The sequence below is a fragment of the Phyllobates terribilis genome, unplaced genomic scaffold, assembly GCF_046119375.1.
Source record: "Phyllobates terribilis strain yellow unplaced genomic scaffold, ASM4611937v1 Scaffold_9__5_contigs__length_417890890, whole genome shotgun sequence".
Taxonomy (NCBI): Eukaryota; Metazoa; Chordata; class Amphibia; order Anura; family Dendrobatidae; genus Phyllobates; species Phyllobates terribilis.
In genome coordinates, this window is record NW_027362769.1 from 308,126,990 (window position 1) to 308,151,624 (window position 24,635).

At 41.6% G+C, this 24,635-nt stretch overlaps 1 protein-coding gene across 5 annotated transcripts in view; it reads left to right on the plus strand.

Annotated features, from left to right (window-relative positions):
* HIBCH (3-hydroxyisobutyryl-CoA hydrolase) overlaps positions 1-24,635 on the plus strand; it is a 535,761-nt gene that overhangs the window by 383,580 nt on the left and 127,546 nt on the right. For all 5 annotated transcript variants that reach the window (XM_073647944.1, XM_073647946.1, XM_073647945.1 and 2 more), the window contains 3 exons: positions 3,932-4,077; positions 6,214-6,300; positions 7,755-7,813. In XM_073647944.1, the coding sequence (XP_073504045.1) occupies positions 3,932-4,077; positions 6,214-6,300; positions 7,755-7,813 (292 nt within the window). The remainder of the gene's footprint in view (positions 1-3,931; positions 4,078-6,213; positions 6,301-7,754; positions 7,814-24,635) is intronic.

Below are 24,635 nucleotides of genomic sequence, written 5' to 3' on the forward strand. Positions count from 1 at the left end.
GTAAAATCTAGTTTTTGGTCGTCCGTAACGACCTGACCTAGAAAACTGTTCCACTAGTTAACCCCTTCAGTGAACACTGTAAAAAAAAAAAAAAACAAAGCAAAAAACAATGCTTTATCATCATACCGCCAAACAAAAAATGGAATAACACGCGATCAAAAAGGCGAATATAAATAAAAATGGTACCGCTGAAAACTTCATCTCATTCCGCAAAAAACAAGCCGCCACACAGCTCCATCATCCGAAAAATCAAAAAGTTAGAGCTCTCAGAATAAAGCGATGCAAAAAAATAATTTTTTCTATAAAATAGCTTTTACTGTGTAAAAGCGCCAAAACATAGAAAAACTATATAAATGTGGTACCGCTGTAAATGTACTGACCCGAAGAATAAAGCTGCGTTATCAATTTTACCACACGCGGAACAGAATAAAAAAATGTAAAAAAACACAATTCCTGAATTGTTGGTTTTTGTTTATTCTGCCTCCCAAAAATAGGAATAGAAAGCGATCAAAAAATGTCACGTGCCTGAAAATGGCACCAATAAAAACGTCAATTCATCCGGCAAAAAACAAGCCGTTGCATGTCTCTGTCGGCTAAAATATGGTGATGCAAAAACTAGATTTTACAAAATATGTGTCTTTTAGTGTGTGACAGCTGTCAATCATAAAAACCCGATATGATTCTGGTATCGCTGTAATGTAATCGCACCGTCCCGAAGAATAAAGTAATCTCATCACTTATACCGCACGAGGAACAGCGCAAAAAATAAACGCTAGGGCTGGGGTTGGGGTTGTGCTAATGTTAGGGTTGGGGTTGTTTTTTTTTTCCAATGTAAAAAAAAAAGGATGATATGGCGACTACTGTTGAGCGCAAGTGCTCGCTACTTGAGTTTACATCGGGTGCTCGGGTATGCACTGAGTATCGCGGGTGCTCGAGTCTCCGCCCCATATGCTTCGCGGCCAAAAAAACCTTGCAGGGATTGCCTGCCATGCACGAGTGATCCCCGCATGTTTTTTTGGGGGTGTCTAATAACCGTGAAACATGCAGGCGGGGACTTGAGCATTTCACTTGAGCACCCTTGATACATGGTGCATACCTGAGTACCCGATGCAAGCTCAAGTATCGAGCACTTGCACTCAAGAGTAATGACAACTTATTCAATATGATGACCTAATGTTATCAAATTCTGTGTCGTACTTCTGGGTTCAAAATGTTCGCTATACCCCTTAATAAAATCCTTGAGGGGTATAGTTTCTAAAATGGGGTCACTTGTGGGGGAGTTCCACTGTTTAGGCACTTCAGGGGCTCTCCAAACACGACATGGTGTCCGCTAACAAATTGAATGGAAAATCAGCTCAAATTGTTAGCGGACACCATGTTGCATTTGGAGAGCCCCTGATGTGCCTAAACAGTGGAGCTCCCCCACAAGTGACCACATTTTTTGAGCCGATTTTCCATTCAATTTGTTAGCGGACACCATGTTGCGTTTGGAGAGCCCCTGATGTGCCTAAATAGTGGAGCACCCCCACAAGTGACCCCATTTTGGAAACTAGACCCCCCAAGGCACCTATCTAGATGCATAGTGAGCACTTGGAACCCTCAGGTGCTCACTTTGCACAACAAATTTTGGGGTCCATTTTTTCCTGTTACTCCTGCGAAAATTAAAAAAAATGGGTCTAAAGTAACATTTTTGTGAAAAAAGTTAAATGTTCATTTTTTTCTTCCACATTCCAAAATTCCTGTGAAGCACCTGAAGGGTTAATAAACTTATTGAATGTGGTTTTGAGCACCTTGAGGGGTGCAGTTTTTAGAATGGTGTCACTTTTGCGTATTTTCTGTCATAAAGACCTCTCAAAGTGACTTCAAATGTGATGTGGTCCCTAAAAAAATGGTTTTGTAAATTTTGTTGGAAAAATGAGAAATCGCTAGTCAACTTTTAACCCCTATAGCTCCCTAACAAAAAAAAATTTTGGTTCCAAAATTGTGCTGATATAAAGTAGACATGTGGGAAATGTTATTTATTAACTATTTTGTGTGACATATCTCTCTGATTTAAGGGCATAAAAATTAAAATTTTGAAAATTGCAAAATTTTCAACATTTTCGCCAAATTTCCATTTTTTTCACAAATAAACGCAAGTGATATCAAAGAAATTTTACCAGAATTATGAAGTACAGTATGTCACGAAAAAACAATCTCAGAATCAGGGGGATCCGTTGAAGCGTTCCAGAGTAATTACCTCATAAAGTGACAGTGGTCAGAATTGTAAAAATTGGCCTGGTCATTAACGTGCAAACCACCTTGGGTTGTAAAGGGGTTAAACTCAAGTTTTATTTGTATTGGTGACCTCCTCTGTTTGGAAGTTGGATGGTTGACTTGCCATCTGACGCAGTTGCTTAGAGCAGTGTCTCTTTTTCTATCAGATTTTGTGGAAGAGCGGTCAGATGAATATGTTGCCCCTCTTTAGAAAGCTTTCTTCTATAAGCTGCAATAGTCATAAAAAAATAAACCGAGTATTACTTACCCTCTCTGCACTTAGAACTAGCTACCTGTCACTGTCCGGTCTCTGTTTATTAATTACACCTAAATAGACCAAGACATTATAGGCACTCCCAAAGCAATAAGAACAGATACATAGAACTGGAGCAAAAGCCAGAGTAGTGGCCAGACATCCTTACCAGCACCTCTCCGTGGAAGCGCACAGCGAAATGCGCGTCAGGGGTTCCTGTGGCAGCACAAACAGGGCATGTATTTGCATTTATATATCTCCATCCTTTTGTTTGTTCATTGTCCTACCATACCGATTTCTACTTAGGTACTACATGTTATTAGAGATCATACTTACCGCTCTAATTTGATCATTCCGTGTGCACTAATTTACATGTATTATTCATTTATTTTTTTGTGGGAGTATTCCACAATTGAATTTATTGTTTTTGGCTCTATTATATCAGTGCCCAGGATTTTGGGTCACGATATATAGACAAATGGCGTTTCCCTGTCTATGTGTACAGTATATAGTTCCCTATTCTTTAATTATTTATACGGATTGGATTTGAATCAGTGAACAAACACTTGTTTGGCTAGCCTTTTTGTCTGCAATTCTCCTTTTAAATTGTCAAGTCTTTATATTTTTAAATTATTGTGTCTAATAAAATCAAACTTTTTAGCACTACTCTGGCCTTTGCTCCAGTTCTATGTATAGGTTATTTCTGTTTATTATTTGCAGCATTGATGTCATATTGACATTGCTGCAGCCAATCACTGAGCTCTGGGACTCTGCCTGCGAAAATAAACAAACTGTGTGGTGTGTCACTTAATGGACGGCTTGGTGCAGTTTAATAGAATACCTGCTTTCTCTGCTGTGAATGTAGCAGTGCTCTAGCTGTGTATGACTCCGCCCACACCCCTGTTTGGTAGCTTCCTGTGTACACTGTGCATTGTCAGCAACCTGCAAATCAGTGGTGGTGGCGGGGTTACACAGATTAGCTGGACTGACTTGCACAGGACGCCTAGTCCGGCAGTGACAATCTCCTGCTGATAAAACATTGATTGTATTGAAACTACAGCAAGCTGCTAAGCAAGTAACACATCCCGGAATCAGCCCACTATATTATGCTGCTCTCAGTTTAAATAACAGCATCCTGCTGACAGATTCCCTTTAACAGAAAACAAGGGCAGAGAACCTGCTAGTTGAAGAATGCTACTGTCGTCTTTCTATTTGTCCCCATTTGACCCACTGCTCACTTTTGAGAAATGTTTTGCAGTTATCTTAGTCTGAATCATTTTAGCTTCTTGCTAGAAAGGTGTCCGTGGTTACCCAACAGGATAAATCAGATTGTTTCTATAAATAGTTGCTTTTTTCAGCCATTTTTGTTTGCTCTGCATACTGCAGTTCAGTATCTCAGTTTTTTTCTCTTCTGTAATGCAGGACTGTTCCCTGATGTCGGAGGAGGTTACTTTTTACCACGCCTTCCAGGAAAAATTGGCCTGTATATTGCCCTTACTGGATTTAGATTAAAGGGAAGGGACGTGCACCATGCTGGAATTGCTACTCATTTCATTCATTCACAAAAGGTGAGATTTATATTTTCTTTCCAAATTATAATGATATTTTCTTCATTAAAATTTTTACTTTATTATTTAAACATTAAAGGGAATTTATCATATTTAAGGTTAATCTTAGGTTAATAACGTTATGAAAGTGCATGTCCACTGTAATGAAAGTGCGGCACCCAGGAGAAAATTAACTTTATTCCTCTCAGGAGCCACCCACTTTCAGTCATTAGGGTGCCATTGTGGCTACAGTCACTGCTCACAGCATTTGATAGAGGCAGGTGTACCTTCACTTCAACACTTTGACTGTCAGCTTGCTCAGCAGGGCATCAGCGCAAAGCCAGCTGCCAGTCAAAGTACCAGGGCTTGGTTACTGCCAACGCTCTCAGTCTTGTGAGTAATGACTGTGATAAGAACTTTATTTTTTTTAAAGGTGTTATCAAAGTTTTTTTACGTAATCCAACATTAAACATAATTTAACAATACAGCACAAACTTGTTTGAGATTCATTCCACAGTAAAGCTTGACTTTTACAGATTTGTATAAGGTATAGTTCTTAACTAGAATAAGACAATCCGGCCTTCTACTTTATGAAATAATCTACTTTATTTATCAACATGGATTGACAGGTGTCGTTAGCCATCAGGATGCAGAGAACTTTTGATCTATACTAGCAGTCACTTATGGAGAGCTTACGTGATCGGTATAGTACCCTAACGCCATTGCACATCAACCAGTGGGTGTGAGAGATCTGGAGAGGCTGAAAGTAATGAGCCCTGCAACCTTGAGTACTGTTTTAGTTTCTTAGCTGTGCTAGCAAAGATTTGGGTCTAAGCGTAGCTGAAGCAGAAGATTAATCCTCTTGCGAATCTACTGCCCTACTAGCAGGGTCTTCTATTATAGCTTTGTCATGTAACGGAGGCCTAGAGTAATCCATATAGGTGGGCTTTTATTTCCCTTTCATTTTAGTTACATGATTGAGAGCCAGAGCAATGTGACAGAGATGTGATGCACACAAAGAAAAAAAGACATAATCAGAAGTGCCCTAAGACACTATATGATTGTCCACTATAGTCCGCTGGTATTGAAGAAGACTTATTTAATCATTTTTCTGGTTTGCACAATTGAGAAGTCATCAGCAGAGCGCATTGTTGCATATTTGATACACAATGGTAATCCAGACTAAAGTTATGTTCACAAGCCGCCTTTTTGCAGTGCTTTTTTTCTGAAGCCAAAACCTGCTTTCTTGGGAGTAAAAACACTGCATTCAAAATGCCGTTTTTTCTGAGTTTTTGCTGCTTTTTTTGCTGTGTTTATGGAGTATGTAAGAGCACAGCAAAAAAAAAAAGCAGCAAACAGCTAATTTTTTTTACCAACTTCAAAAATGTAGTGTTAAATGGATATTCCCATCTCCAAGATCCTATCCCAATATGTATTGGGTGTAATAAGTAATAATAAATGCCTCCAATTAGAAATATAATTTAGTTCTTCTGATTCACTTTGTCTCTTACCCCATGTGCAGAGCATTGCAGTAGCTTAGGTAATCATGGTTACGACCACTCATAGTGACCGTTAGTTATAGTGGTCATAACCATGGATACCTAAGCTACTGCATTGCCCTGCATATGGGGTAAGCGACATAGAAAATCAGAAGTACTATTCTGCATTTCTAATTGGAGGTATTTGCTAATAGTATTATTATTACACCTACTACAGGTTGGGATAGGATCTTGAAGATGGGAATACCCCTTTAAATTGCTCTTAAAATGTTTACAGTTAGTGTATTTCTGTTGTAGTATTTGATAACACTTTCTAAAGGTAGATTATATGCAATGTATGCCTTGTTGTATAACATAAAGGGAATTTATTCTTCTTTCCATTTTTTGGAGTAATAAATCTCCTAAAGTTTTTGCAGACGGTTTAATTGTCTTACTTCTGCTTGTAGGAAGAGGCTTGAAGTAAAATCTATTCATTTCTATACTTTTATATCTTAATCAATGATCAATTGATACTTCGCCTAAGATCCTATACCCACGAGATAATAATGCTGTATAGATTACAAGTAGAAATATATATTGTTTACATATTCAGACTTTATTTATTTGCACACATCTTTTGTTGCTTCTATCTATTTAGCCTCTAAATATCCTTTTATAGATCCCTTCCTTAGAAAAGGACCTTTTAACATTGAAAAGTCCATCCAAAGAAGATATCACTGACATACTTGATGCTTACCACAAAGAGGTACCTGGTTATAGTTGATTTGGTGATTAGTAATATAACCAGATAGAAAGGTAGATTAGTTTAAAAAACGTTTTGTCCACTACTCGGACACCCACTTCATAAATTGTGTATTCCTTAGTGTAAAATAAAAAAAACGATACCTCCCACACCAACCATGTCGACGTCTGTGTCTCTCTACACTCGTGTGGCATTGGCTGCAGCGGTCACATGGAAAACAGTCTGCAGCTGCTAATGGGCTGCAGCTCTCACACTTCACTGGGATGTCCAAAGTTCGTCCTAGGGAGTTGTGAGCAAAGCAGCTCATTAATGATTGCTGGGTGGCTGCAGCGCTCACATGGCATAACAATGTCACACAAGCTCTGGAATAACCAGCGCTGTTCCAACAATGTGCGGAACATTATTATCAGAGCGTTTTTGTGGTGAGAGTGGGGGCTGGATTAAATATTTAAACAGTACCTATCACCATTCTGTAGCTGCCCCCTTTATTCAATTAAAGAGTAAGCAGCCCTCAGACTAGGGATTTGATTAAATATAATTTAGTGTTGTCATAAGTGCTCATAAGTGCGCCTGATGCCCCTTAAAAGGGTCTGATTTTCTACTAAATTACCAGGTTATGGGATCCAACAACTCTCCACACCCCTCCGGCAGTGAAAGAGCAAGATCTCGTTCTTTCAACTAATCCAGTGCTGCCCTCTGCATCACTAAGCTGTTACCAATCTGTCAAAGATATAATAATACTATTTGGCAACAGCTTAATAAAATACATGGCAGTGCCGGGTGAGTGAAAAGAGAGAGAGGGGCTTGTTCACTGCGAGAGGGTCTATGAAGGATCATGAGTTCCCTTTCTGCATGCCTGGATCCCACAACTTGGAACTTTGGGCTTGTCTTTAGTAGAAAGTCAAGCCCTTTTGGTGGGGCATTAATATCACTTATGAGCAATTTTGACACTAACCTTCAGAAAATCACCTGTCTGTGGCTGCCCACTCTTTTATCAAATAAAAAGGACAGGTCCAGATTGGTTATCATTAAGAAGGAGCTGTTCAAGTAGAGGGTGACCCATCTTTAATGTAAATTATAAATTACAACCCTGCATCAGTGAGTGAAAAAGTCTACAGTGTGTATTGGAGAAAGGATATAGAAGGCATTAAACAGAACTGATTTCAAAATGTGCTAAAATGTAAGACATAAATATATTATTATTATTTTTTTTTTTTTTTTGCTTTTAGATCTTTTAGTTAAATTAGGATACAATTTAGTAAAATTGAAATGCGAGCTTTGTTGACCATATAATCACATAGCAGTTCCAGAGCAGTTTAAGACATGAGCTGAGTTTTGACTGATTGGGGACTAATAGGATTTATTGATGTTATTTTAGTAAGTCTTACATTTAGAAAACAAATAAAAAAATCTTACAATTTCATGTTATATCTGTGTTTTGTTTTTTTTTTGCCTAGAGTAAGGCCAGTAAGGATGAACCTTTTATTCTTGCAGAACATTTGGACAAAGTCAACAGGTAACACATTAGTATTATATCTATAAGGTTACGTTTCCACATTCAAGACCCGCTGTGGCCCTGAGGCTGCAGAACCTTCTCACTACTTTTTCATTAATTATGCAAATTAGTGGACACATTTTTTTTCTACATGTGGATTTTCTTCATTGATGCAAGTCTATGGGGAAAATCTGCATGCGGTCACGCAAGAGAAATCGGCATGCTGTGTATCTGAAAGTCGCACAGCATGTCAGTTTCTGCAGGTGATCCGCAGGTGCACAGAGATGTATAGTGGACATGGGATTTATAGAAATCCCATCCACTATGCTGTAACATCTGGCTGCTGTGGTTTTGACACTGCATAAAGCTCAGCATCAAAACAGCAGCAAATACTGAACGTGAGAACTCACCCTTAGTATACTTTTTTGTTACAAAAATCCTCTTGATGGTCATGAAAACATATTTTAGATGCACAATATGTATTGTAAATTCTTGCAATAATCTGTTTATAATTTGTGCATATGAACACTCATAATATTGTATAAGGTAAAATATAGCAACATATAAACTAATTGCAACATCAACATTTTTTATTGTATCCATCGGCAATTAAAGAGGTATTTTAGTTTCAGTAATTAAGATTACTTTTGAATAATTAAAATTTCGTTCTGTTTCTCAAAATTTTCAAGATCTCGGTTTGCAGACATGTCATAAAACCTGTAATATAAAAAAAATGTAAATGAAATCTGTCAACATGTTTTTGCTACTGCATCTGAAAGTAGCTTGATGCAGGGTTTGATACCATGATTTTGTTGATTTTGTTTGTAGCACATGGGCTGCATGAGCTAATCTGCTGCCATCTGGAAGCTGACACTGACAAAACATCTTAACAAACAAAAAAAGCTGGCTCATCCCTAGCAGACAATACCTCGCCTGCTAGCACCAGCACTCCACTGTTCACTTTAGTGTCAACTGTCGGCAGACATAAGCTGGATTCTCAAACCGGTCTCAGTCTTAGTAAGTTAGGCTAGGTCTCTTCTTTCTTTTTTGGGTGCACACTTTTGCTTTATTTGTTTTTTTCCTTAAAGAGGAAAAATAAGCTTTGCACGTCGGTCTGCTTTGCGTGCCATGGAGTGCTTGTTCGCCAGTCAGGTTTCGGGACCGATATTCATGCGCACACCAGCCAATCTCCTTCATTGGTGTGCATCCGGCTGCTCTTCGTGGTCTGTGTGCAAGCGCCTCTGGCTTCGCGGCCATGTGCCCACCCTTGGCCAGGTTATGGCCCTTGTGCCCTGGCGTTCAGCTAATTGGTGGGTGTGCACGCATATCTGCACGGCCCCATCCTCCCAACTAGTTGGTGGGGTCTTTGTGCCCATGCCCCGTAAAGCCCGTCCCACCCACCAGCCAATCGTAGAGGGCGAATTTCCCTGACCACCACAGACCCTTCCTCTTCCGTTTCTTGTAGCCTGGGTGGTGCCATTATTTTTTGTTATTTAATCACTACTGTGGGACCGGCTCTGGCCGTCGCTCCTTTTCCTATGCACCAGCACCATATGTGGTCACAGTCCTATCGCCCGCAGTCACCATCCTCTTTTGGTCTCACAGCATCCTCACTTTTCAATGGATGCGTAGACTAGGTAGGCAATATGTGGCTGAGGGGGACCCTTTACTACTGGTGCCGCAGCGGATCTCCCTCGCTTCTGTACCAGTCACTTCTCCTAGGTTTCCCTTTTTCTTCTCTGTCTCTCACAGTGTTGGAACCCAGATAAAACCGTGCACACTTGTTGGCTCAGCCTGCCCTTGTTAGCTATTATACTTATGTCTCCGGTAAAGCAAATTTTTCTCTGGTCAATCCGTAGCGTATTCCACTGCCTGTACCCTCTGCCATTACTCACTCTGTGAACCCCCATGGCACTTGAGAAGAATGTTGCACCCCCCCCCGTGTAGACCCTGGCTTTGACTCAGTCGGTAGCAGAGTTGGCCATTATTTCCCAGACCCTGGTTACAGTTGTGAAATGATTGCCTAAGGTCTCTACCGCCCCTTGGACTCTGACCACTACTGTGAGTGAGTTCAGACCCTCCAGCTACTCCACACCTCTTGGTCAATCACAGAGTTACTGTCTGTTTCCCTAGGAAGATGATCAGTCTCTTTTTCCCTCTCAGGAGGTGTTCCCCCCCACAGTGGTCACACCCTAGTTCCAGCTTAGATTCAGATTTGGACACCTAGCAGGTGGTGAACTTAAGAGAGATGAAGGATAGTCTTGTTTCATTTCTAAATCGCTAAGAGTCACAGAGGTGGGATCCCCCACATTGGCAATTCCTTGATATCAGCTCATTCTCCTGTACCTGTTTCCACCTTTGCTCCTGCTACCCAGTCTTCTCAAGAGAATCAAGGCAGAGGGGATTATCTTTCCCAGGTGTAGGGTGTCCTCCTTGGCTATTTTATTTCAGAGAGATCTGGCATCTAAGCCGCAGATCAAGACTTCTCCAGGGAGTGGTGCATTCTGGGCCGCCATATCAGCCACCACTTGATCCTTGTGATCTCAATCTTGTTTTGAGGCTGAGCTTTTATAAAGCTGTGAAATTTGCATCACCTGGCCTTTCCTAACGATGATAGTGAATAAGCCATAACCGTAACAGGCTAATTAAGGTCTGAAACATTGGTCAAAGTTATCTGAGCACACTCAAGGGTGTCAAACTTTTGCATCGGCCCATATTCCTTTTTGTCATTTTTAAAATGTAAAAATGACAATATATATTAGTTTTTTTCCTAAAATACAAAGGAAATATGCCATCTTTAATTTTAGCCCTTTTAGAAATCATTTCCATTTCATCTTCAACTTGCTTAACTGTTCACAATAACAGTAATTTTGACCAGGGGTGCCCAAACTTTTACATGCCTATGTAGACATCACAGGAAGGACTGGCGGCATATCGACCTCACAGGACGGGCAGGTGCTGCCGCTGCTGTCGTCTTTGTTGGTGGTGAGGCTGGAGAGCTGACTCCAAGGTATGCCCGTGATTGCAGTGCAAACGTTACTGAGTTCTGTACTGAACGCTGCGTGCGCGTGCCCGCAGTCTCAAAAACAGTTACACAGCAGGCAAAATGCGGCCGCCGACCCGAGCACTGCGGTCCAAGAGAATCTGCCCAGGATCCGCAGGAAAAGACACCGTGGGCCGCAAATGGCCTGCGGGTCAGGGGTTCCCCACTCCTGATTTTGAATATTGCTTCCCTTTGCATTTATAAAGCAAACTAAATGGTGGCCCGATTCTAATGTATCGGGTATTCTAGAATATGTATGCGGCCGACCGGGCGCGACTAAGCAGCGAAGCTGTTATGTTCTGCTACCAGAGCTAAGGAAAGAGAGGAGATCTGTCCCTACGATAGAACTCAGCTTAATCCCTACGATGTAACAGGGAACCTGATCCTGCGATCAGACCTGCTAAAGTCCTAAGCTAGTCTGTACGGAGACCTATAGATGTGAGGAAGGAATCCCTACAAGTACTAAGGACTGGGAGGAATATGGGACACCTCCTAACAGAAATAGTAGCAGACAGACGAACAAACAAAATATATAGAACATAGAGGTCAGTAGACCAAGCAAACTAACAGAGCAAGACACAGAGCACAGGCTAGCTAGAAAGTAGATATACAATGAAGTCCAGCAAAGCCAGAAGGGCGGAGCAGGATTAAATAGGCCAACAAGGTCATGTGACCAGCAAAGGAAAAAAAACTAAGAGCAAGGTTCTAACAGTACCCCCCCTTCTAAGAGGATCCTCCGGATCCCCTAGGACCAGGCTTATCAGGAAATCTCCTGTGAAACGCTCTGATAAGTCTGGACGCGGAAACATCATCCGACCTCACCCAAGAGTTATCCTCGGGACCGAAACCTTTCCAGGCCACAAGATACTGCAAACTACCTCTATACCGTCTAGAGTTAAGGATGCGAGAAATTTCATATTCCCCGTCCTCCACCACCGGAGGAACAGAGGCAGAGGCGTCACAATCCGAAACAACAGCTTTTTTCAACAGAGAGACATGAAATACCGGATTAATTCTCCAGGAGGTAGGAACCTCCAACCTAACAGCAGATTGGTTGACAACCTGAAGCACCTTAAAGGGCCCTACAAACTTGGGACCCAATTTCTTTGAAGGAATCCTCAACCGCAGATTCCTAGAGGACAACCAAACCATGTCACCAACAGCGAACAAAACCTCCTGTCGTTTCCTATCAAAGTAGTCTTTAGATTTTCTGTTGGCCTCCTGAAGATTACCACGCACATCCGTCCAAACTCTCTCCAAATCACCGGAAAAATTCTCCTCCTCAGGCACGGCAGATCCCAACTTGGAGAACGACCCAAACGACGGATGTCTCCCAGAACAACAAAAAAAAGGCGAACAACCAGCAGAAGAAGATGTATGATTGTTCAGAGCAAATTCAGCAAGTGGCAGAAACTCAGACCACCCCTCTTGATTGTCTGCCACAAAACAACGCAAGAACTGCTCAACATCCTGGTTTTTCCTTTCTGTCTGGCCATTAGATTCAGGATGATATCCGGACGAGAACGACAAATGAACTCCCAACCTATCACAAAAGGCACGCCAAAAACGAGCCACGAACTGAGGACCCCTATCAGAAACAATGTCAGTAGGAACGCCATGAAGTCTGACAATTTCCTTGACAAAGGCCTTAGCGAGAGTTTTAGCGCAGGGCAGTTTGACGAAAGGAACCAAGTGACACATCTTGCTAAAACGGTCCACGACCACCCAGATGACAGTAAAACCCTCAGAGGGGGGAAGGTCAGTTATAAAGTCCATAGCCAAATGTGTCCAAGGAGCACTGGGAACCTCCAAAGGACAAAGCAACCCCGCAGCAGGAGTATGTGAGGACTTAGATCTAGCACATATAGTACATTGACGCACCCACTTAATGACTTCCTTCTGCCATCCAGGCCACCAAAAACTGCGACCCACCAGTCTCTTGGTCTCAGAGATTCCGGGATGACCTGCCAACCGAGATTCGTGACACTCAACAAACAAATCTCTCCTAAAGGTCCCAGGCACAAACAACCTCCCATGAGGAGTGTTAGAAGGGGCATTCTCCTGTGCTTTAAGAATCTCATTTTCCAAAACGGAGTCCAAAGCAGCTATCACAACACCTTCTTGTAAAATGTTCTCCTCTTTCTCAGCACCGACTATGGGAGAAAAACTGCGAGACAAGGCATCCGCCTTAACATTCTTAGTACCAGGGATGTAAGTAACGGAGAAATTAAACCGCGAGAAAAACAGTGCCCACCTAGCCTGACGGGCATTCAGGCGCTTGGCAGCATCAAGATATATCAGATTTTTATGATCCGTAAGAACCTGAACGGGAAATTCCGCACCTTCCAAGAAGTGGCGCCAGTGTTCAAATGCGAGTTTAATAGCCAATAATTCCCGATTACCAATATCGTAATTCAGTTCAGTCTCCGAAAATTTTTTTGAAAAAAAGGCACAGGGATGTAATCCATCCCCGTTATCCTGAGACAATACTGCGCCAACCCCCACAGAGGAAGCATCAACCTCAACCAAAAACGGCCTAGTAACATCAGGCTGCATAAGGATGGGAGCAGAGGTGAACCTCTCCTTGAGATGCACAAAAGCTTCAATGGCCTCAGAAGACCACTGAACCGCATCAGCACCTTTCCTGGTGAGATCAGTCAGAGGTTTGACAATACTAGAAAAATTTTTTATGAATTTTCTATAGTAATTGGCGAAACCCAAAAACCTCTGTATCGATTTCAAACCAATAGGCCTAGGCCATTCCTGCACAGCCTGAACCTTAACCGGATCCATCTCAAAACCTTTGCTGGAGATAATGTAGCCCAAAAAACTAATTCTCTGTACAGCGAACTCACATTTCTCCAGCTTAGCAAAAAGCGAATTGTCCATTAATAACTGTAATACCTCACGCACGCTCCGCCAATGAGACTCCAGATCCGGCGAATAAATCAAAATGTCATCCAAATACACAACCACATTTTTGCCGATCAAAGGTCTAAGGATGTCATTAATCAGATTCTGAAAAAATGCAGGAGCATTAGTAAGACCAAAAGGCATAACCAGATTCTCAAAATGACCCACAGGAGTGTTAAAAGCAGTCTTCCATTCGTCACCCTCCTTCATGCGCAACAGATTGTATGCCCCCTTAAGGTCAATTTTAGAGAACCACTTGGCCCCCATTAACTGGTTAAACAGATCAGGAATCAATGGCAGTGGGTAAGGATTGCGTACAGTAATTTTGTTAATCTCACGAAAATCCAGACAAGGACGTAAACCGCCGTCCTTTTTTTTTACAAAAAAAAATCCAACCGCCACAGGAGACTTAGAGGGCCTAATGTGACCGGCGGCTAAACTTGTCTGTATGTATTCCTCCAAAGCCTTCCTCTCAGGAATAGTAAGGTTAAATAAACGACTTTTAGGAAGAGTCGCTCCAGGGACAAATTCAATAGAACAATCATAGTCTCTATGGGGAGGCAAAACCTGCGATTCCTTCTCAGAAAAAACTCTCCAAAAATCCTGAATAGGAACAGGCAATTCTCCCCTATCCAAAGCTGCAATACGCCCATTACAACACTTGTCATAAAATTTATGGCTCCAGGATTTAATTTCACTGGTAGACCAATCCAGTACAGGATTGTGAAATTTTAACCAGGGCAATCCCAATATTACTGGAGAAGGCAAGTTATTCAACACTACCAAATCCAATTTCTCATGGTGAACACCATTAATAGTGAGAGGAAATTCACAGACCTTGAGAGTAATATTCTTCAAAGGGGAACCATCCACAGAAACCACAGCAATGGGGGATGATAAAGGTTCAGGTTTTAAATTGAGTCTTTCCACGAATCCCCCATCAATAACATTCAGAGTAGACCCACAATCGACAAACACCCGAAATTCCATTAATTTTTCCTGAGCAATCGTGGAAGCAGCTAAAAATACACCCTTGGAATTTAAACAGGCAATACGGGCATGACTGACCATTTTTTTTTCTTTCTTCATACGAAGCTCACAGCCTTTAATCAAATGACCAGATTTTCCGCAATAGAAACACAAGCCTTCAAAAAATCGACGGTCTTTTTCTTGAGAGCGAGGTGCCACCGATCCAATCTCCATCGGTTCACCACTGTTAGTACACACATTCTCATAACCAGAAACTGACATAGCAGAGGATTTGCTCTCATTAACCCTTGCACGCAGTCTTCTATCCACCCGTATAGCTAATTGCATAGCCTGTTGCAAATCTTCAGGTGTAGGATAAGCAATTAGCAGGTCTTTAACCCTTTCACTGAGCCCAGCAAGAAATAGACTTTTCAGAGCAGAATCGTTCCACCCTGTTTGAGTAGACCAACGACGGAAATGAGTACAATATTTTTCCACATTACCTGATCCTTGTTTTAAACGTCTCAACTCAGTCTCAGCTGATGCGACACGGTCAGGATCATCATATAATAGTCCCAAAGCAGAAAAAAAACTATCCACTGATCTGAAGCATGTATCACTAGGTTGCAAAGAAAAGGCCCACTCCTGAGGCTCTTTGCGCAAAAGTGACATTATGAACCCTACGCGCTGGGATTCATCCCCAGAGGACTTAGGTCTCAAACGAAAATACAATAAGCAAGCATTTTTGAATGAAAAAAATTCTCGGTGTTCACCAAAAAATAAATCCGGCAAACATACCTTAGGCTCCAAGAAATGTGCTCCAGGACAGTTACTCACGTGCTGACGGAGCTCGGCCACCTCCAGAGAGAGTCCCTGCAGGCGATGAACCAAATCCTGAACCGACACCATGATGGAACAGAAAAAATCTTTCCTTAGAGAATTTGCTGGCTGGACTTACTGTTATGTTCTGCTACCAGAGCTAAGGAAAGAGAGGAGATCTGTCCCTACGATAGAACTCAGCTTAATCCCTACGATGTAACAGGGAACCTGATCCTGCGATCAGACCTGCTAAAGTCCTAAGCTAGTCTGTACGGAGACCTATAGATGTGAGGAAGGAATCCCTACAAGTACTAAGGACTGGGAGGAATATGGGACACCTCCTAACAGAAATAGTAGCAGACAGACGAACAAACAAAATATATAGAACATAGAGGTCAGTAGACCAAGCAAACTAACAGAGCAAGACACAGAGCACAGGCTAGCTAGAAAGTAGATATACAATGAAGTCCAGCAAAGCCAGAAGGGCGGAGCAGGATTAAATAGGCCAACAAGGTCATGTGACCAGCAAAGGAAAAAAAACTAAGAGCAAGGTTCTAACAGAAGCAGTGTTTAAATGGGTTGTGCACTACTTTAAATTAACCTCACAATGTATCCCCCCAGGGCCCCTAATGAATTTAGTCATTACGTCATGTTATCAATACTGCTTGTGACAACATCGCAGGCGACGCACAGCCAGCACGTAATTCTCCCGCCTGTAGCCGGCTCTTGCTTCCGTTTACATCACGACTATTTGCCGCTGCAGCCGGGGGTCTTCTGTTCCATGTACCACAGTGAATGACGGGCTGTGGGCGGGGTTATCTCTCATCATGTCACATCCAGCATCCACAGCGCGGTCTGTCAATGAATGCTGGTGCGGTGAATGCCGGGTGTGACGGCATGGGGGATAACCCCGGCCACAGTCCATCACTCACCGTGGAACGCGAAACAGGAGACTGCTTGGCTGCAGCTGCAAATAGTCATCACATAAGTGGAAGCAAGAGCCAGCTGCAGCCGAGGATACATGCTGCCTGTGTGCGGTGACCCGAGTAGAAGCCGAGACCCATAATTTCTGAACAAAAAAAAAGGGACAATTTATTGACTTGAGTATAAGCCTAGGGTGGGAAATGCAGCACCTACTGTTCAATTTCCATATGCTGGTATGTATGGTCCCTTATTCTGTAATTGTGGTTTGTATGGCTCCGTCATTCCCCTAATCCTGGTTTGTATGGCTCCCTTATCTTGGATTGTACGGCTTCCTCATCCTGGCTTGTATGGCCGTCTCATCCTGGTTTTGTATGACCTACTCATTTCCCCATTCCCCCCGCACAGTTAAAAAACTAAACCCTAATACTCACCTTGTTTCCTTTTCTCTGCTCCAGCGCTGTCTGTCCTGTGTACAGCAGCTCCTGGCAGGATCGGAGGCACAGCACGCGCTCTCAGATACTGCCCTGAGTTGCTGCTGTCCGTAGATTCGCTCCTTTCCACGCCGGGACTAAGTGCGTAGAGAGGCACAAATCTGAATTCAGTTTAGTAGCACATGCTGCAGATGCCGCTATGAAGATTTAAGAATAATACAATGAATACACAGAATTTTCTGTGTAAAATAATACTTTCTTATTACATATTATTGCTTATAGAACTTAATACAACTGAACAAAATTATTAAACAGATGATCGAAATATATAAACTATTCCATGAATATCTAACTATATTTTAAAATAAATCATCGGACAAAAGAAGTATGACCCTAGAATATATTTCTTAACAATATCAACCTAAAATATTTTTGTACACGACATTTTTGGTGAATACTTTTGGACTATCTATAAGCAACTTTCCTTGTAAATGGGTATCCAAAACTTGCACCTTGACATTGGATCTCATTTTAACTCTTGAAAATGCAACATAGAGTTGTCCATGACCAAAAACAGGCTCCGGTAAATATATGCCAACACGGTGTAGAGTTTGACCTTGTGACTTGTTTATTGTCATGGCAAATGCTGGTTTTACTGGAAACTGTCGACGTCGAAGCCTAAATGGAAGACCGGTGTCTGAAGGACATAAATCAATGCGTGGAATGAACACTTCGTCTCCTTTTGCAGATCCAGTGATCACTCTTGATTGAATTATGTGCGAATGGAGTCCAGTAACAATAAGGCGAGTTCCATTACATAGACCATTTCTTGTATTTAGATTCCGCAGCAACATTACGATTGCTCCAACTTTAAGTTGTAGTCTGTGGGATGGCATTCCTAATGGCGTAACACTATTTAAAAATTCAACTGGATAATGCTCTCGTTCATCTTCATTGTCTACATCCACCGAATCATCACTTTTGTACAATTTATACTCTCCAGGCATTCTATCCATCACACGGGAATTTAGCAGAGCTACGTCATCGTTCTTGGGACAGAGAATTGCATAGGAAGAGGCCCTCTCAACACTGCTTTGTTCGTTCACATCAATTTCAACACGTTGTCCAAAAACATCACTTACGATGCAGTCAGTGCACAACATGTCTTCTGGTATTTCAATAATGTCTTCTCCAAGGTTATATTCATTGCTAAGTTCACCATTACTAAGTTTAAGAAGCCAGTTGCTGTACTCTGGGTCAGAAGATCGCATGTTGTTAATTAGCTGGAGTTGATTAAACTGTTTCCAAAGGTCAGACATTTTTAAGGTGGACTCGATATTTGTTCTTGTTCCATTTGGTACAACTGGAAGGCATTGCCTAAAATCTCCGCCAAGGACAAAAACTTTACCTCCAAAAGGAATTTCATTTTTTTCTGCAACATTTGTAGTCATAACTTCACGCAGAAGTCTGTCAATTAAGCTCAAAGCATATTGGGGTTCCATGGTGCACTCATCAAGTATCAAAAGATTTGCATTGTTTAACTGTTTTCCTGCAAATGTGTCTTGTTTGATTCTGGTAACGGAGATTTCATTGACTGGAACTGGTATCCCAAAGAGTGAATGCATAGTGCTACCTCCTCGTAAAAGGTTTGCTGCAATAACTGTTGTAGCCGATGGCAATACGACTTTTCCCAACTCTCTAACGTGATGCATTAAAACTTCATAGAGATATGTTTTACCGCTGCCTCCAGGACCGTCAATAAAGAAACATTTTGGCGTTGGATCGGCTTGGTTTTCTACAGCGTTCACAATAGTGTCATATTCAATCCGTTGTTGTTGATTTAAGGAGTTTTTCTTCTCTGCTGCCAGCAATAATTCATAAGCTTCGTCATACTCTGGAATTTGTGGAACTTGACTTGCAGGCTGTGGCAAATTAAAGTCTGAAAACGTTTTTCCATGCTGTAGTAGGACATTTTGGACATCTTGCATGGCATAAGATTCGCAATTTTGACAATTTCCAGTTTTGTTGTGAAGACATAAGCAGTAAGCTTCAATTTTATGTTCTTTGAAATTTGTCCAAAGTTGAGCCGGATTGGTAGGCGGTCCAAAGACACAAATGTAGGCAAACAATTCGCGAAGTTTCTTAGGCATATGTAGGGTAACTGCGTCTTCTAAAGTAAGTGTCCACACAGTATCATCCAATAGAAGTCCTAAAGCCAAAGCTGCAGCTTTAAATGTATCGTGCAATACTCCATTAACTGTTTTCAAATCTTCGTAACTTCTAGCTCCTTTGACATGCAGTAGTAACAGCCGAAGGCAATATCTTTCTTGATCCTTGACACTAACAGTATACATGCGTCCAATTATTCTGCTAACTCCTCGTTGTCTTGGCTTCCAAGTTTTATTCCAAACGTAATGCTCTGGAATCTCTCGATACAAATACTGCCTTGCGTTTTCGTCACGTTGGTTCAGCAAAAACCATTCCATTAATGTTGACGTTGTGCTTTAAAGTTTTTGAGACATCTTTGACTTGAGCATTTTCAAAGAAATAAAGCTACTGTTGATTTGGTAAATGAATAGCTAAACGTATGGCATGGGACTGTGAATGCATTGGAAACGCAAATATTCTCCAAGCAGCTTCTGGAGCACTGACATATCTTGAGTCAACAAAACGTGATGATTCATCGTGATTGACCGTCTTCTGTTATATTTCTATGTTAGCTTTGTCATGCCCCTTGTAGATGTACTTGAAAAGATATTTTACACTTTTTATTGAAGTGCAGATTTCAACGTTGATGTGACAGTTGTAGCGTTTTAATAAGTACGGGTTGTATGGAACTATCCATGAGTTATTTATAATCTTTTTGTTGTGTACAATGTTATCAATCAGTAGTCGCCGGTAGGCTGGGTAGCCATCCAAATCTTTAACAGTGTGCTGTTTCAACTGCTTTGGAAACCCTTTTGTACACTTTCCGTTTTCCATGCATGGACTTTTTGGATTTGCTACACCGCATGGGCCATGAACCATATTACAGATTACAATATTATACAATTCAGGATACTTTTCTTGGTTGGGAATTTCAGCCCACACTATGTTGTCAATTTCGTCCTCCGTGCGAAACTTGGAATCCGCGTCTAAAATAATAAGTATTAACATGTGGGAGACCTCGTTTCTGAAACTCTGACGTGTACCATTGCTACGACTGTTCCAAAAAGCCCATTTTTGATGTCTTTAAAAAGGCTGCTGAGTTTTAGTCGAAATACGCGTGCAACTAAGACCGGCCTGTGTTCAACTTGCTGCTAGGGTTGTAGATTTTCGGTAATTTCCGGCCATTTAGGATTACAGGTCATTGTTAAAAAAATGTCAGGTCTTCCATACTTTGTTACTATTGCCATTGCATCTTGATAACGCTGTTGCATGTTGCGGGGGCTACCTTCAAACGACGACGGGAGAATTACTGTTTTTCCAATTGGAATTCCTTCTTGAATGGATTGTTTTTTTGCAAATGTTCTTGAAGAACGCAGTAGTCTTCAACTTTACGTTGTTTTTGGTTCATTCTTATGAAATTGAGCCGATTAGCTTCAGTTTTAACGTATGCGTCGACTAAGTACTGTTGTGTCAGTTTCCCACCGTTTAAAATAGGATTGAAGTAATTTCGGACAGACAGAAGAAAACTGTAGTACTGTAGTTGTGTAATTCTTCTTGAAGTTCCTTGCTGGTGTAGGTTTTCATGCCACCCTTGATCACCGCTTGGAAAGAATAGCGGATACAGAAGAGCATCAAGGTTGCTGTGCAAAATGCTAATTCGTTGTGTTTTAGGAACGAAAGGGTTGTTTTGGTCTGGCTTAAGATGGACTAATATATCCCTTTGAAAAGGAGGCTCTCCATCATCGTTTTGAAAAACAACTGCGACTTCACTTACACGTGGTTTGTTATAACATCGGGGATCTTGTTGACGTTCTTGTTTAATGGCCATGATAATAGAAGGCATTTCCGTCTCATTTTGTATAGCTGTCTGTTCCTCCTCAGCTTCGACGTCTTTTAGCATGCGATATGCGGCAGCAAATGGGCTGATTGTTTGTAAATGTACGGCAATTAGGTTCATCAGTTCTGCATTACACTTTTCATTTTCTTTCAGGTTCATCCTTTGTTCTGTAGCCTCATTTGGATCAAGATGTATAATTGTGCAAATTTTGGTGGTTGTCCTATTTCTTGGTGAAGTGTTCCAGTGCGGTGGTAGATCTGACCATGAATTTTAAAACAATATGGTCCGAATCCAGGGGGCGGTGCAATGTTGGCACCAAATGAAGAAAATGCATGAGAACTGTTGATACTTCTGATATTTTCCATAAAATTTCTACTGTGTTCATGCGTTCCTTTCATCAACTGCTCAAACAGATCTGAGTAGTGACGTCTTGGTAGCATAACTTTTCATTTTTGGCAACATTGAGTAAACTGATTGTCAGATGGTTTTTCCTCGATGAAATTCAGAGAGTCGCATTTAGAACAAACTACATTCATTTTCCCAGAGTAGTGTTGAATAATTATAGTTTCATTGTCTGTTATGTAACGTGCAAGTTGTTGAATGTTCTGCTGGGTTTGCCTTAGTTGGTAGAGCATTCGTTTTTGATAAATTTGGCGATCGTGTTGTTCTCGGTTTGTCCTGGATTCTGGAGATTCATTCAGCCGACATTGTCTATGGGATTCCGCATCGTGTTCCTGTCTAGCTGCAGTGTGTTGCGGTGTCTCTTGTTCCCGACGTTGTCTGTGAGATTCCGCATCCTGGGCTTGTCTGGCAGCAGTGTGTTTTGGTGTCTCCTGTTCCTGGCGTTTTTGGTGAGCTTCCGCATCCTGGGCTTGTCTGGCGGCAGTGTGTTGCGGTGTCTCCCGTTTCCGACGTTGTCTGTGAGATTCCGCATCCTCGGCTTGTCTGGCGGCAGTGTGTTGTGGTGTCTGTTGCTCTCGACGTTGTCGTTTTCTTGCTGCTTCTGCTGCTTTTCGGTCATCCTCAGAGGCGTGTTTTCGCTTACGACACATTATAAAACATGAAGCGTAAAGAAGTAACATAGTTTTTATATAGTAACATAGTTTTTAAGGTTGGAGGAAGACTAAGTCCATCTAGTTCAACCCATAGCCTAACTTGTTGATCCAGAGGAAGGCAAAAAAACACCATGTGGCAAACACTAAGCTCCACATTGGGGAAAAAAATTCCTTCCCGACTCCATCAACGCCCTATCAAGGAATCTAGTATTTATAACCTGTAATATTATACTTTTCAAGAAAGGCATCCATGCCCTTCTTAAATTTTAACAGTGAATCTCTCATTACAACATCATGCGGCAGAGAGTTCCATAGTCTCACTGCTCTTACAATAAAGAATCCCCGTCTGTGATTATGATTAAACCTTCTTTCCTCCAGACGTAGAAGATGCCCCCTTGTCCCCGTCTCAGGCCTCAGAGTAAAAAGATCAGTAGAAAGGTCTTTGTACTGTCCCCTCATATACTTGTACATAGTAATAAGATCACCTCTAAGCCTTCTTTTTTCCACAGTAAATAACCCCAAGTGTAATAACCTGTCTTGGTATTGCAGACCCCCCAGTCCTCAAATAACCTTGGTCGCTCTTCTCTGCACCCGCTCTAGTTCAGCTATGTCTTTCTTATACACCGGAGACCAGAACTGTACACAGTATTCTAAGTGTGGTCGCACTAGTGAGTTGTATAGAGGTAAAATTATGTTCTCCTCATGAGCATCTATGCCTCTTTTAATGCATCCCATTATTTTATTTGCCTTTGCAGCAGCAGCCTGACACTCGCCACTAAACGTGAGCTTGTCGTCCACCAATACACCCAGATCTTTTTCAGTTACAGTTTTGCCCAGTGTTTTACAATTAAGCATATAATTATACATTTTATTTCCTCTGCCCAAGTGCATTACCTTACATTTATCCCCATTAAAGCTCATTTGCCATTTATCAGCCCAAGCTTTTAGTTTACATAGATCCTCCTGTAATATAAAATTGTCCTCCTCTGTATTGATTACCCTGCAGAGTTTAGTGTCATCTGCAAATATTGAAATATTACTCCATATGCCCCCTACAAGGTCATTAATAAATATGTTAAAAAGAAGGGGGCCCAATACTGACCCCTGTAGTACCCTACTGTTAACTGAGACCCAGTCTGAGTGTTTTCCATTAATAACCACCCTTTGTTTCCTATCACTGAGTCAATTCCTAACCCAATACATATATTTTCCCCTATGCCCATTGTTCTCATTTTATGTATCAACCTTTTGTGTGGAACCTTATCAAAAGCTTTTGAAAAGTCCATATACACAACATCCACTGCATTTCCTTGGTCAAGTCCAGAGCTTGCCTCCTCATAAAAACTGATCAGATTAGTTTGACAGGAACGGTCCCTCGTAAACCCATGTTGATATTGGGTCATGAGGTTATTCTTCTTCAGATATTCTAGTATACCATCTCTTAGGAAACCTTCCAGGATTTTACCCACAGTAGAGGTTAAGGTTACCGGCCTATAATTTCCAAGTTCAGTTTTTGTCCCCTTTTTGAATATTGGCACCACATTTGCTATACGCCAGTCCTGTGGTACAGACCCTGTTATTATGGAATCTTTAAAGATTAAAAATAATGGTCTATCTATGACGTTACTTAATTCCTGCAGTACTCGCGGGTGTATCCCATCCGGGCCCGGGGATTTGTCAACTTTAGTGATTTTTAGACGCCGCCGTACTTCCTGCTGGGTTAAGCAAGTGACATTTACTGGAGAATTTTTGTTATCACTAATCATGTTTTCTGTCATGCGATTTTCTTGTGTAAATACGGTTGAAAAAAAATCATTTAGAATATAGGCTTTTTCCTCATCCTCATCCACCATTTCACCCAGACTATTTTTAAGGGGGCCAACACTATCATTTTTTAGTTTTTTACTATTTATGTAGTTAAAGAATATTTTGGGGTTATTTTTACTTTCTCTGGCAATGATTCTCTCTGCCTCAATCTTTGCTGCCTTGATTTGTTTTTTACATAATTTATTTAATTTTCTATATTTATTTAATGCCTCATCACTACCTACTTGCTCTAGTTCTCTAAAGGCTTTCTTTTTGTCACTTATTGCGCCCCTTACAGCTCTATTTAGCCATAGTGGTTTCCTCCTATTTCTAGCATGTTTATTCCCAAGGGGTATATATTGTGCACAGTTCCTATTCAGGATGTTAATAGTATCTCTTCAGCGCGCTGTCCCTGGCAGAACGTGTTCAGTAAACATGACTGAAGTCCCTCACACAGTGTGACTGAGAAAACATGCTCAGTACGTCAGGGGCAGTTGGTGAGTCTCATGACCACATGGGCGGAGTCAGCCCTGCTATCTCCCGAAGGTGTCATACTTATTTGAAATCCTGCGGCAATTGGCCGGAGAGCGTGTTTAAATTTGGCGCCAAAATAGCTGTTTGGTCACGGGCAGCGGCCGCGACCAATCAGCCTAGCGGTGTTTAAATTTGGCGCCAAGATCGCTGATTGGTCGCGGCCGCTGTTTAAATTTGGCGTCAATGTAGCTGTTTGGTCGCGGGCAGCGGCCGCGACCAATCAGCACAGCAGTGTTTTAATGTGGCACCATGATCGCTGATTGGTCGCGGCCGCTGTTTAAATGTGGCGCCAAAATCGCTGATTGGTCGCGGGCAGCGGCCTCGACCAATCAGCACAGCGGTGTTTAAATTTTGCGCCAAGATC